Genomic DNA, 12,667 nt, shown 5'->3' with positions numbered 1-12,667 from the left:
TTGTTTAAACATAATATTTATCAATATATTACTAATAACCTATGCTACTTTGTTGGATATTATGTATATGTATGTGCATATATACATACACGCACACACTTCATATTTACAAATTAAGTTACAACAAACATGCTTATAGTTGTGCCTTTCTCTCTACCATCAACAAAAAACTAGAATTATAAAAGCATTTTTTTTTTCAGAAAAATCATTGTGCACTTGATAACACGATGACAATAATTCAGAATGGTTTTTGAGTCCAGTTTAAATGACATAACTGGTTTGTTGATATAATTTCTATAAAAAAAAAAATGTGATGCCTTAATGTATGGATTTAGCATTGAAATTTCAAAGTTTATTTAAAAAAAAAAACACACATACCGCATTAACAGATTTTATCGAAATCCACCAAATCCTACATCACAAAACCTGTTTCATGGCAATCAGGTTTAAGGTGTTCACCACTTCCAACTCAGAAGAACAGCAAAAGCACAGTATATGATACAAAAATTTGCAAGCCATTTACAAGACACTGAAACTCAGTTTAAGGTAATTTTAAAATCTGTAATTAAAATGGAGCGACAATAAATATGAGACTGACATGAAGAGATAGAGACAGCAGTAAAATGCAATAAGGTGATATTTGCCTTACAACCTACAACTGCAACCTATTAAAATTCCTTAGTTCAGTATTTTTTACACGAAGCTGAAACCAGCTTAAGAGGCAATACAAGGAATTTTACCAGATACAAACTGATGTTACTACAGGAAAAAAAATAATAAAAATGGTAATTAGAGGCAATTCATTAAGCTTCATTAAACTAAATATCATGTACACAGTCTTTGGCAACAAGTGAGTTGGTTGCACTCCCCGCCCCCCCTCAAATTAAAGCAACAGCACCACTAACATATGTATGTCTTTGGTTGTAACTATGTAATCAACTGGAAAACAGAGCATAATTCTAAAAATATACATAAGTTAACAGTGAGCACAGTCATTTTTATGTAACAGATGATCATTTTTTGTTCAGTAAGTTCCAAAATGCTTATAAATTTAAAACTTATATGTGTGGTTCAAGAAGATGAAAAAAAAAAAAAAGAAAAGAAAAGAAACGTAAGGATTCTAATATACAAAATTTATCTACAAGATGACTTGTACTCAGATAAGTATATATTTAACAGCATACAATACAGTACAAAGTTTAGGGTGTGTTGCACCATCTACAAAAGAGAATTTCCTGGAAGCTCAATGTTTAAATAAGACCAATCCTGAGTACAATAAAATGAAAGAGCAAATGCATATAGTATACAAACTTAGGGAAGTAATAGGAGCAATGTCTAATTTTACATAACATGGTTTTCTCAGATTAAAGTTATTAAATTATTTTAAACTGTGTGCATTGCTTTTTAATGTTCAATTGTAGTGTGAATCTCTGCAAACATCTCTAAGGTAACTAAAGAGCAAAAGAAATTTTCCTGACATCATTTTGTCTTTTATTTTAAAAGAAAATAAGACCAATATTCGTGCTCTATCATTTCTAATTAACAAAACAAAATGAATTCCAAGATATACAAACATATTCAAATTATAGTTTTTCATACTGAAAAACGTGCATTATTTTTCACTGTACTAATGTTATCTGTTACAGAATGTACACAGTTGTGGACAAAGATATCCACTGAAAAATAAGTTAACATTTCCATGACTGTTTTCTTGTATACAAATTATGGCAACATTTAAAAACATCCATCCGTAACTCAGGATAATGATACAAGAGAATCAGCGTCAGATCCTCTTAAATATGCTGCATGATGCTGAGTCCCAGAGGGTCATGTAAAAGGTAATGTACTTTCATTGGTATGGTTTTTTTAAACAGAAGACAACTGAGATGAGTGCAAGCTCTGGAGCACAGGGGTAGAGGAAGCGTAAATTTGCAGGGCAGCTTTTTTCAAATAATAGTCAAGTTACTGCAAGAATGGAAGATTCTAGTTGCTAAAGCTTAAAGTTTCTGGACAATGGGATGCACAATACACAACTATTAAGAATCAAATTTTGTATTATCTATACAATGAGATCTAATGTTACCAATTTATGCGGCAACCAATTTTTCTCTGGTAAGTCAATACTTTTTGAACAAAAATGTTCAGTATATAAAGTCTAGTCAGGTATGAGAAAAATAAACGAGTCTGCTCAAGCTGATCATCTTCTGAATGAAATAAATCTAGTAAACTGCTTGTCAGAGGCATACTGCATTCCACTGGTATTAAAGCCAGAAGATGCAAGTAGATATTTTCATTAGAAAAGAAAAACCTAATCAGTTTGTGGCAGTCATGAATTTATCCAGGGGTGCTTCAGACAATCAGATGCCTTGGCTCTCTCATTAGGATCAAATGCTAACATAGGTAATAGAAAATCTGTAAATGCTTGAGCTTCTGATGGATCCCATTCATATTTTTCGGCTAATACATCATATAGGCCCCAAGGTTTCAGTTTTGTGATATGCCTCAACTCACCTACAAAAGAAATAACTGGTAACATCAATAAAATTAAATGGCAAAAATTATCAATAAGCTACATGAGAAATAAAAATTTCAAAGCTTAAACATTATAAAGGAAGTGAAATAGTTTTATAAATAGCACAAATCAAACTGAAGAAACCTTGCCACCAAAATGAAAGTTTTCTTAGCAGAGTATAAAATTATCAAAGGGCCACTTTCCTTTATAATTGTTAAGTCATTATAAAACAATATTCATGTTGCAATATAGTGTTACTAACACACATTCCTAATTAGTTTTATAAAATTATCAATGTGGTATTAAAATGTAGGCAAATGCAATAATTACTAACCTAGGCAGTTTTCGTTTCCTTAAAAGTAATGCTATAACTGATATATGTATATACATATGTGTATCAAGATATAGTAATATAAGACTCACCTATTTATCTGCAGTCAATTTGAATTAATGCATATTGAATAGAAGGTGCTTCATGTGTTTTTTATTTTTTTTTTCAAATTTTAAAATGAGTAATATGGCAAATTTGTATCAAAATATTGTTTCAAATTAGGGAAAAGTGCAACTGAAACCCCACAAAAAGTTAAAAACAGCTGTGTGTCATTCAATCAAAGGCTTTTCAGTGGCTTGCAAAGTTAAAAGAGGGCCAATTGTTCGTCAAAGATTATGATATTTGTTTCTTATATCTCTGGTCATCATTCAACTACAAAAATCATTGATTCAACCATTCATATTCATTATTTTACCAGGAGTGACTGTTTAACTATCTGCAAAGTTGCTAGTGAAATTGGTATTCCTCACATCAATCGATTTTAATGAAAAGTTTGGAAATGCAATGTTTCAGCCAAGTTCATGCCCTGCATCCTCACTGATGATTACAGAGTTGAGAGTTTGTGCACATTGGTAACTTTGCCAATGTGCTGACCCACATTCTTTTTCTTCCATTTTTATTGATGACAAATCATAAGTGCATGATTAAAACTAGAAAAGAAGGCTCTATTCTGTATTATCTGAGGCAAAAAAAAAAAAAAAAAAAAAAAAGGTCAAACAGTAAACTAAGTATAATACAAAACAGTTCTATGGTGAGTGCAAGGTAGTTTTCATGGAATTGGCACTTAAATCATAACAATTCCCCATGCACATATCCAGCGTTTCCATTTGATTAAAAAAACTTTTACAAGACTTCAAGACGTCTCCCCAATCAGCATACCCAGCAGATTAACCCTGTAAGTTGCTGTTCGCGTGTGTGAGTGTTTTTCCTTCGAGCTAAAAGCAATTTAAAGAAAGGTCACAGATTTGCAACAGCCGAGGAAATTAGCATTAGTAGAGGCATTTGATGCAAGAAAGCAAGCTTATGCAGCATCAGCAAAAAAAAAAAAAAAAAAAAACCCCACTTCCACTTCACCCCTCTGTTCGTTCAAAATACCTGTCCAGCCGAGCCTTAAACTTATTTAAGCTATCAACCTCCACCACAAGGGATGGAAGTCTGTTCCACCAACCAACCACCCGCTGGCTAAAGGCAAATTTCCGCACGTCTATCCTACATCTGTCTTTCCTCAATTTGAATTCATGCCCTCTCAGGTGATTTTTCTGAGCTAGAGGAAGAATCCCATCAGCATTGAGCATGCTTAAACCATTCAAGGCTTTATACACCTCTATCAGATCACCTCGCTGGTGCCTAGTCTCCAGACACTGTAATTTGCAAAACTTAAGCCTTTCTTCGTAAGAGCACCCCTTTGTTCCATTCACTAATCTTGTTGCCCTTCTCTGTACTCGTTCCAGCAGCTCTACATCCTTCTTGAAATGAGGCCTCCAGACCTGTATACAGTACTCTAGGTGTGGCCTGACCATTGTCTTATACAATGGAATAATCACCTCCTTATCCCTGCTGGAAAAATTCCTGTATATCATTGACAATACTCCATGAGCTACTCTTGCAGCCCGTCTGCACTGCTCAGGGAACTTCATATCTGCCTGCACAACCACCCCCAAGTCCCTTTCATTCTCTACTACTGTCAGTGTAGTACCACAGAGTTGATACGTTGCTCTGGGGTTGCTGTTTCCCATGTGTAGTACTTTACATTTGTCAATGTTAAACTTCATTTGCCACCTCTCAGCCCATCTGCTCAACCTTTCCAGATCCTGTTGCAGCAGCATAGTGTCAGTAGTGTCCTTGACAACCCTGCCAACCTTTGTATCGTCTGCAAACTTTGACATTAAGCTTGATATACCATCATCAATATCATTTATAAATACAGAAAACAATAATGGACCCAACACTGAGCCCTGAGGGACTCCACTAATAACATTAGTCCACGATGAGCAGTGTCCATTGATTACCACTCTCTGTCTTCTCCCCCTCAACCACCCCTTTATCCATAGCAGCCATTTGCCTCCAATGTCACACTGCTCCAATTTGTGTAGCAGTCTTCCATGTGCAACAGTATCAAAAGCCTTTCTAAGATCCAAGTATATAATATCAAAGTTATTCCCTGCATCCAGTTCTTTTGTGACTGCATCATAGTATCCAATCAAGTTGGTCAGGCAAGACTTCCCCTTAACAAAACCAGGCTGTGTCTGAGCTATAACTGAAGTCTTGTCTAAATGATCCTGCAGTGCTTCTTTAACCAGTGCCTCCATTAATTTTCCTGGAACAGAAGTTAAGCTCACAGGTCTATAATTACTTGTGTCAGCCTTTGATCCTCCTTTGTGAATTGGGGTCACATTTGCACATTTCCAGTCTATGGGTACCTCCCCTGAGTCCAAGGAAGCTCTCATAATTATGGCTAACGGTTTGCTTACTTCCTTTGCTGCCTCCTTTAATATAACTGGATAGATCCCATCCACCCCGGTTGCCTTTCTTGTGTTTATCTTCAACAGCTTCTCCTCCTATAGCACACTCCTACTCTCAATTTTGATCTCCCAATGCTTATGTCACACCAAACTGACTCAACACTGCACTGTCCAGCGATGTCGACTGGCTTCACTTCCTTGGTTTTTATGTGTTTCTTAACTAATAGCATAACCCCTCCCCCCTTCCTATCCTGTCTATCCTTTCTGTAGACGTTGTACTCCCCAAATTGCAGTTCTACATCCCTTATATCTTTGTGACACCACGTCTCTGATATCCCAACAATATCTGCCTTTGATGTTTTGAGCAATACTTCAAATTCATCAAATTCATTTACTAAACTCCTAGCATTGGTGTACACACAAGTATACCTGCACCTGTTTCTATTCTTAGCTACCCTAACACAACCCATGTGTTTACTTGTACCACAATGGCTCCCAGCAGTCTCTGAAATACCATGCATCTTGTTTTTCAGGCTTCTGCTCATTCTAATAGAAGCAGTGCAAGAATCTCTTTCACCTCTGCCGGTGGCTACTGTCAATCTATTGGTCTTTGTCTCCCCCCAAGCTAGCAGTTTTCCGACCCACCTAACACTGCCTCGATAGCATCAGCAAATATTCTTGCACCCTTTCTATTATTCAGAATGCAACACAGGAACCACCTGAAGTTCCAAGACAAGCTGATCAGGAATGATTATAGAAGATACAGAAGTGCCAGAATTATCAGTGAATATAGCAGCAACTAGACTACAACCTGAATAGTTGGTAAGTGCTTCATCCACCTGAACTCCTATAGGGAACTGAAGACATTGCGTGAAATCTGAGTTTGCTAGAAAGAAATCAAAGGCCCTTCGTGAACACCGAGAAGCTATAATTTGTGTTTGGAACCACGAACTATAAGTTGATTATCTTCAGAAATTGATCTTGTCAACGTGTCGACAGTGTGCTGCTGCTGTCATCAGGGCCAGAGGCGGTTCGACTAAATATTAGTTTGCACCTGCAAACGTTTCATTTTGTGTTCCATTTAAAATAATAAACTGAAGCAAACTGAGGGCTTCTGATAACATTTCGGCCATAATTGCTGTGTTTACCAAAACTGTTGTATAAAGGTTGCAAATGCTCATTTTGGAATATTTTGAGAGCACCTGTCAAATATTACTTGAGAGAGCGGGAATTATAGAAGCCAATTCAAAAGAACAGTGCTCATGGAAGTATCTGTAGAAGAGGCATGCTGCAGAAACAGTACGTCTATGAGAGAGCGAGTGGAGAGACTCTGTTTGAGATGAATCGTTAATTAACCTAACTGCCCTCTTCTGAATGGAATCAAGAAGCCTGAGAGAGGTTTTGGGGGCACCACCCCAGATGTGGGAACAATATTCCATGGCAGGGCGGATTTGCGATTTATACAGAGTGAGCAGCTGTTTGGAAGAAAAGTAACGCCGAGAGCGAAAGAGAAAACAAGTTTCTTAGATGCAGAGGAAGCAATATTTGTAATGTGCTTGTGCCAAGAGAGATTAGAAGTCAGGGTAATCCCCAAAAGAGATACAGTATATCATTTTGCCTATGGATTGGAGTGTCACCAAAGATAAGCATAGGAGCAGAAGAATCCTTTTTGCGAAATATAAGACAAGACTGAGTTTCAGAAAGGTTGAAATCAACTAAGTTGTCTTTGCCCCACTGGAGAATTACCTGAAGATCGGCGTTTAAGGAATTGGTAGCAGATTTTCCAGAAATTGAAGCTGATTGAGCAGGACAAGGTTTCTCAAAATGGAAAGTGGAATGCAATGTGCTATCATCAGCAAAACTATGGATAGGACTTCCCGTCAATGGAAGGTCATTAATATACAAGAGGAAAATAGTGGGGGGAAAGAACTGAACCTTGAGGGACACTGGCATTAGTGGAGAAGTTAGAAGACAGAGAGCTATCTATCATCACCCTCAGTGAGCAATCAGAGAGAAAACTGGATAAACAATTACAAAAAACAGTTGGCAAACCATAAGATGAAAGCTTGTTTAGAAGACCTTTATGCCAAACACGATTGAAAGCCTTTGAGATGTCAAGAGCAATTACTTTCACCGAACCTTTCCATTGAATTAGTCCATAAATGGGTAATATAAGCCAGAATATCACCAGTGGATTGACACTGACGGAATCTATACTGGCGATCGTTGATCAGATGGAAGGTTTCTAGGTGGTTTAAGAGTTGGCGGTTAATTGATTTCTCCATTACTTTAGAAAGAGTAGAAGTAATTGAAATGGGACGATAATTGGATGGGAGGGATTTGTCACCCTTTTTAGGAACTGGCTGGATATGAGCAAATTTCCAAGCAGAAGGAAAAACACCTTTGGAATAAGAAAGTTGAAAAAGGCGGCAAAGAATAGGAGTAAGTTCAGGAGCACAGGTTTTGAGAACAAGGGGAGAAATACCATCAGGACTTGGAGCTTTCTTAGCATCAAGATTCGTCAAAATCCTTCTGACATCCTTTTGATGGAAGACCACAGGAGGCATTGAATGGAGCGTGTTGGGAATGGTAGGAGGTGTTTTACCAAGATCATTAATACATGAGTAGGAAGAAAAATGGGATGCTAGCAGGTCAGCTTTATCCTTGGCTGAAGTGACAACAGAACCATCTGGTTTGGACAAAGGCGGGAGCAGAGATGGGCAAAAGTTGCGGCCAATAGCTTTGGCAAGAGACCAGAATGCTCGGCTACCATTAGGGCAAGAAGCAAGTTTTCTACTCTTAGCCTGTTCAAACTCTAGTTTTGACTGATTAATAACTGCTTTACAATTGTTGCGAGCTTTGGTGTAGGCAGAAAATGAAACTGGAGAATTAGAAACAAGCCAATTACGATATGCAACATTCTTCTCTTGAACAGCCTTAGCACATTTATTGGAAAACCAAAGTTTAGATAAAGGATGAGATTTTAAAGTGGAGTGTGGGATAAAGGATTCGATTCCTGCAAGAATAATTTCACTGGCACGATCTAAGCAAACGTTGACATCAGAAGTTTTGAAACAGTAATCCGACCAAGGAAAAGAAGAAAAGAAGTCTCACAGGTCATCCCATTTTGCATTCTTGTAATGCCAAACAACACGAGGTTGGGAATAGCCTTGAGATAAAGGTTCCATTGGAGAAGAGACAATCACCAAGTTGTGATCTGAAGTGCCTAAAGGACCTCTCACTTCAACCTTGTACTTAGAAGGGTTGTTTGTGAGAAAAAGATCAAGTGTATTGGCTGTATGATTAGGATTGTCCGGTATTCTTGTAGGTAAATGAACAATCTGTGCAAGGTCATTAGTAATTGTAAAAACCTCAGCATCTCGACCAGCTGGGTCGGTGTGACTAGAAAACGGAAGCCAGCTGGAGTTGTGAACATTAAAATCAACAAGGAAAATTACCTCACTGTTAGGAAAGTTGGACTGGAGAAAGTCAAGTTGCAAAGAGAGGAAGTCAAAGACTTCCAAGTGATTAGTGGAATTGGGAGAACTGTAGAGACAACAGATGAATTTGACATAATGACGTAGAGAGATTTTAAGCCAGAGAAGATTAAAAGAGGAGATTCCAAATTGGCAAGTCTCTGACAGGGAATACCAGAACGGACATATGCACATGTACCACCTTCGGGGCGAAAGGAATCATACAACGAATAATTTGGGCATCTGAGATGAGCAGTAGTTGAATCAACTGATAACTGAGATTCTGTCAGAAAAAGAACATGGGGTTTGGCAGACTGCAAGTGGAAATGGATATCGTTGAGATTAGAATTGAACCACGTATATTTGTGAAATGAATAGGAAGTGCTTGGGAGGTTTAGATCTTTTCGCAGATAAGATTGCTCAATTAGTTTGACAATTCATGGTGTATTCAATAGTAAGAAAAAGTGGGTGGGACATGCTGTATGAAGTAATGAAATTTTTGGATATGGCGTACATATGGTAAGAATATACCCAGATCCTTGACATAACGTGGCCTCGACAATGCTCCCCGCATACACACTACTCAGACTCCCTCCAGTCACTATCTGGCAGAGTAGAGGTAGCAAGATTATACACTAGCTGATCCGGAAGCCTCCTAGAGAGTTACCAATAGGTTCGGTCCGGTGTACTGACTAGCGGCCGGCCTGGGAACACCGTTTTAGAGCTGTATCCTCGAAATGTAAGGAATATTGGATCTCGCCACGACGTTCATCATAATCTCAAAAGTCATCTATCATACTGCATGATGGAAGAAAAAGGGAAGGGTTGACCGGAACTTAGCTCTAGAGACTAAACATGGGTTCCACCACTGAGAGCCTCCAATAAGCAAAGTGGTGGTATTGCACCGGTTGATGAGAGTCATCTACCACCTAGTACTGCCTGGTAACATAGAGGGATGGCATTCCTCCATGTGGTGTAGGCGCCACACCTCGACCCCCTGCTTACGTTGGTTCACACCTTGGTGGTCACCACCATATACTTGTGCATGGAGGTTATACCCAGGATTACCAACAGTCCCACCATCGTGAAGGTGCAAGCAGAGGATTTGGCTATCACAGACAGTCCGGACTTCTCCGAAATTGGGTCCACTTGACTTGAGTGTCACCCGAATATCAGTTCCATCAGCATTTTAGACGCCCAGGTAGCAAGTACAGCTTGTCTGGCATATCTGAGAGAATGTCTGTGACAACCTCAAGGACCACGTGCCGCCACCAGCCAACATCCATTTACTGTCCAACTTCAAACTCACAGAACCAACTTTTCATCTTTCTTGTTTATTCATTCAACTGCCATTTTCTGGAACAACCTTCCTTCATATGTATTTCCTGAAAATTACAGTCTACAGAAGTTCAAGTCCAATGTCAACAAATATCTTCTTTCGTCTTCTCAACCTCCACCCAAGCACAGTACTAAGTACTATAGGTTCTAATACCTCTCGTGTTTGGGGTTTATATAAAAAAAATAATAAAAAAAAAATATTGCTTAGCTTTGCCTTACCTACTGATAAATATCATTTGTTTATATTTGTATTTGTGATGCTAGTCATTAATGTAACATACCATTGCAAAAAAGGGTTGGAAATGTGAAATTCCTAGTTGATGCACTTTCTTTGAACACCAGTGTATATATACACACCGATGAGGCAAAACCATGACCACCTACCTAATATGACGTTGGTCCTCCACGTGCATCCAAAACAGATCGTATCCAGTGAGGCAATGTGTCTCAATGTGTCTTGTGGTATCTGGTACCAACACGGAACCAGCAGATTCTTTAACTCCTGTAAGATCTGTGGTTGAGATGCCGCAGATCGGAGTTGCTGTTCCAACACAAACCACAAATGCTCGATGGGATTGATGTCTGGGGAATTTGGAGTCGAGGGAAGTCTTCCTCATGTTCTGTGAACCAGTCTCGAACAATCTGGGCGGTGTGGCATGGCACATTATCCTGCTGAAAGATGGCAACTCCAGAGGGGAAGACCGTTTCCATTAAAGAGTGTACCTGGTCAGCGATGATGTTTAGGTAGGTGGAAGACATCAGAGTGCCCAGCACATGGATGACTGGACCCAGGATATACCAGCAGAACATCGCCCAAAGCATGACACCTGTGCCACCGGCTTGTTTTTGTCCCACGGTGCATCCAGGCACCATCACTTCACTGGGTAAACGATGTACACGTACCCAGCTGCCACATGGTGCAACAGGAAAAGTGATTCATCGGACCACATGACCTTCCAATCACTCAAGGTCCAGTTTCGATGCTCACGTGATCATCGTAGGTACTATCCCTGGTGAACCGTGGTTAGCATGGGCACTCAGAGCTGGCTGTGACCCATTTTCAGCATGGTTCGATGTACTGTGTGTTGTGACACATTACTCTAGTCGCCAGCATTCCAATTACCGGTGAGTTGTGCCACAGGCACCCTTCTGTTGCCATGTACCATCCGGGACAGCCTTCGCTCACCTCAAGCATCAATGAGCCGTGGTCATCCAACACCACGCAGGCAGTTCATAGGGTTTCCCTCCTTGGACAACATTCGGTAGGTACTAACCATGGCTGACCATGAGTACCCCACCAGCCATGCTGTTTCAGATATCCTCTGATCCTGTCATTTTGGCCATTGTCAAACTCGCTTAAGTCTGCTGCCTTTTCCATCTGAAGAATAAGAGTAACACTGATTAACAGCTCTCAGTATCAGGTGTTTTCTATACCATGTCCTGACCTGCACACGTACTGTAGTTCACCTGCACCTGCTTCGATTTGCATAACAACTCACTAGTCATAATGTTTTGGCTCATAGTTGTATATATATTTAATTAGTAGTACAAAGCATATACACCGTATTTCTCAGCTTATAAGATGCCCTTTTTTCCCTTATAAATACTTAATCGGCCCATGTCTTAGAAGCTGAACGTGGCAATACAGCAAATGCGCAAAACCATTAATATATAGTAGTTAACGGATAGTTCACTACTATACGTTAGTACACTTTTCAGTAATTACCAGGCTTTTGTTGGAGTAACAAGTGAATTCCAGTTAGCATTAGTAAAGGCACATGATGCAAGAAAACAGGCTTATATAGCATCAGCCGAAAAAAAAAAAATCTAATTTCTCCCATTCAATCGTTCCAAATGTTTGTCTAGTTCTGCTTGAATCTATTTAAGCTATCAACTTCTACAACGGCAGATGACAGTTTGTTCCAGCAATCAACCACACGCTGGCTAAAGACAAATTCTGCACATCTATCCTACAACTGTCTTTCCTCAATTTGAATTTATACCCTCTCAGGCGATTATTCTGAGCAAGAGGAAGAATCCCATCAGCATTGAGCATGCTCAAAACATTGAAGGTTTTATACAACGCAATCAGATCACCTCGCAGGTGCCTAGTCTCACTTAAGCCTTTTTTCACAAGAGCAACCCTTTGTTGTTCCATTCACTAATTAGCATTATAGCATTAGTAGAGACATATGATGCAAGAAAGCAACCTTAGACAGCATCAGCAAAAAAAAAAAAAAAACCCCAGTTCACCCCTGCATTCGTTCCAAATCCCTGTCCAGCTCAGCCTTAAATTTATTTAGGCTATCAACTTCCACAACAAAAGGTGGAAGTCTGTTCCACCAATTAACTACACGCTGGCTAAAGGCAAATTTCCGCACGTCTATTCTTCAACTCTTTCCTCAATTTGAATCTGTGCCCCCTCAGGTTCTTAATCTGAGCAAGAGGAACAATCCCATCAGCATTCAGCTTGCTCAAGCCATTCAAGGCCTTATACACCTCAGTCAGATCACCTCGCAGGTGCCTACTCGTGAGGTGCTGCAATATT

At 39.3% G+C, this 12,667-nt stretch overlaps 1 protein-coding gene across 1 annotated transcript in view; it reads right to left on the bottom strand.

Annotated features, from left to right (window-relative positions):
• Window positions 1-1,643: 1,643 nt before the first annotated feature.
• LOC150086288 (SRSF protein kinase 3-like) overlaps window positions 1,644-12,667 on the bottom strand; it is a 406,569-nt gene continuing 395,545 nt past the window's right edge. Inside the window, exon 15 of the mRNA XM_090374450.1 lies at window positions 1,644-2,511. Within this exon, the coding sequence (XP_090230576.1) occupies window positions 2,327-2,511 (185 nt within the window). The 3' untranslated portion in view covers window positions 1,644-2,326. The remainder of the gene's footprint in view (window positions 2,512-12,667) is intronic.

Source organism: Mastigoproctus giganteus, chromosome 5 (assembly GCF_048544385.1).
Source record: "Mastigoproctus giganteus isolate SK-2022 chromosome 5, ASM4854438v1, whole genome shotgun sequence".
Classification (NCBI taxonomy): Eukaryota; Metazoa; Arthropoda; class Arachnida; order Uropygi; family Thelyphonidae; genus Mastigoproctus; species Mastigoproctus giganteus.
The sequence above is the reverse complement of the archived record's forward strand: the minus strand, read 5'-3'. Positions and strand labels throughout refer to the sequence as shown.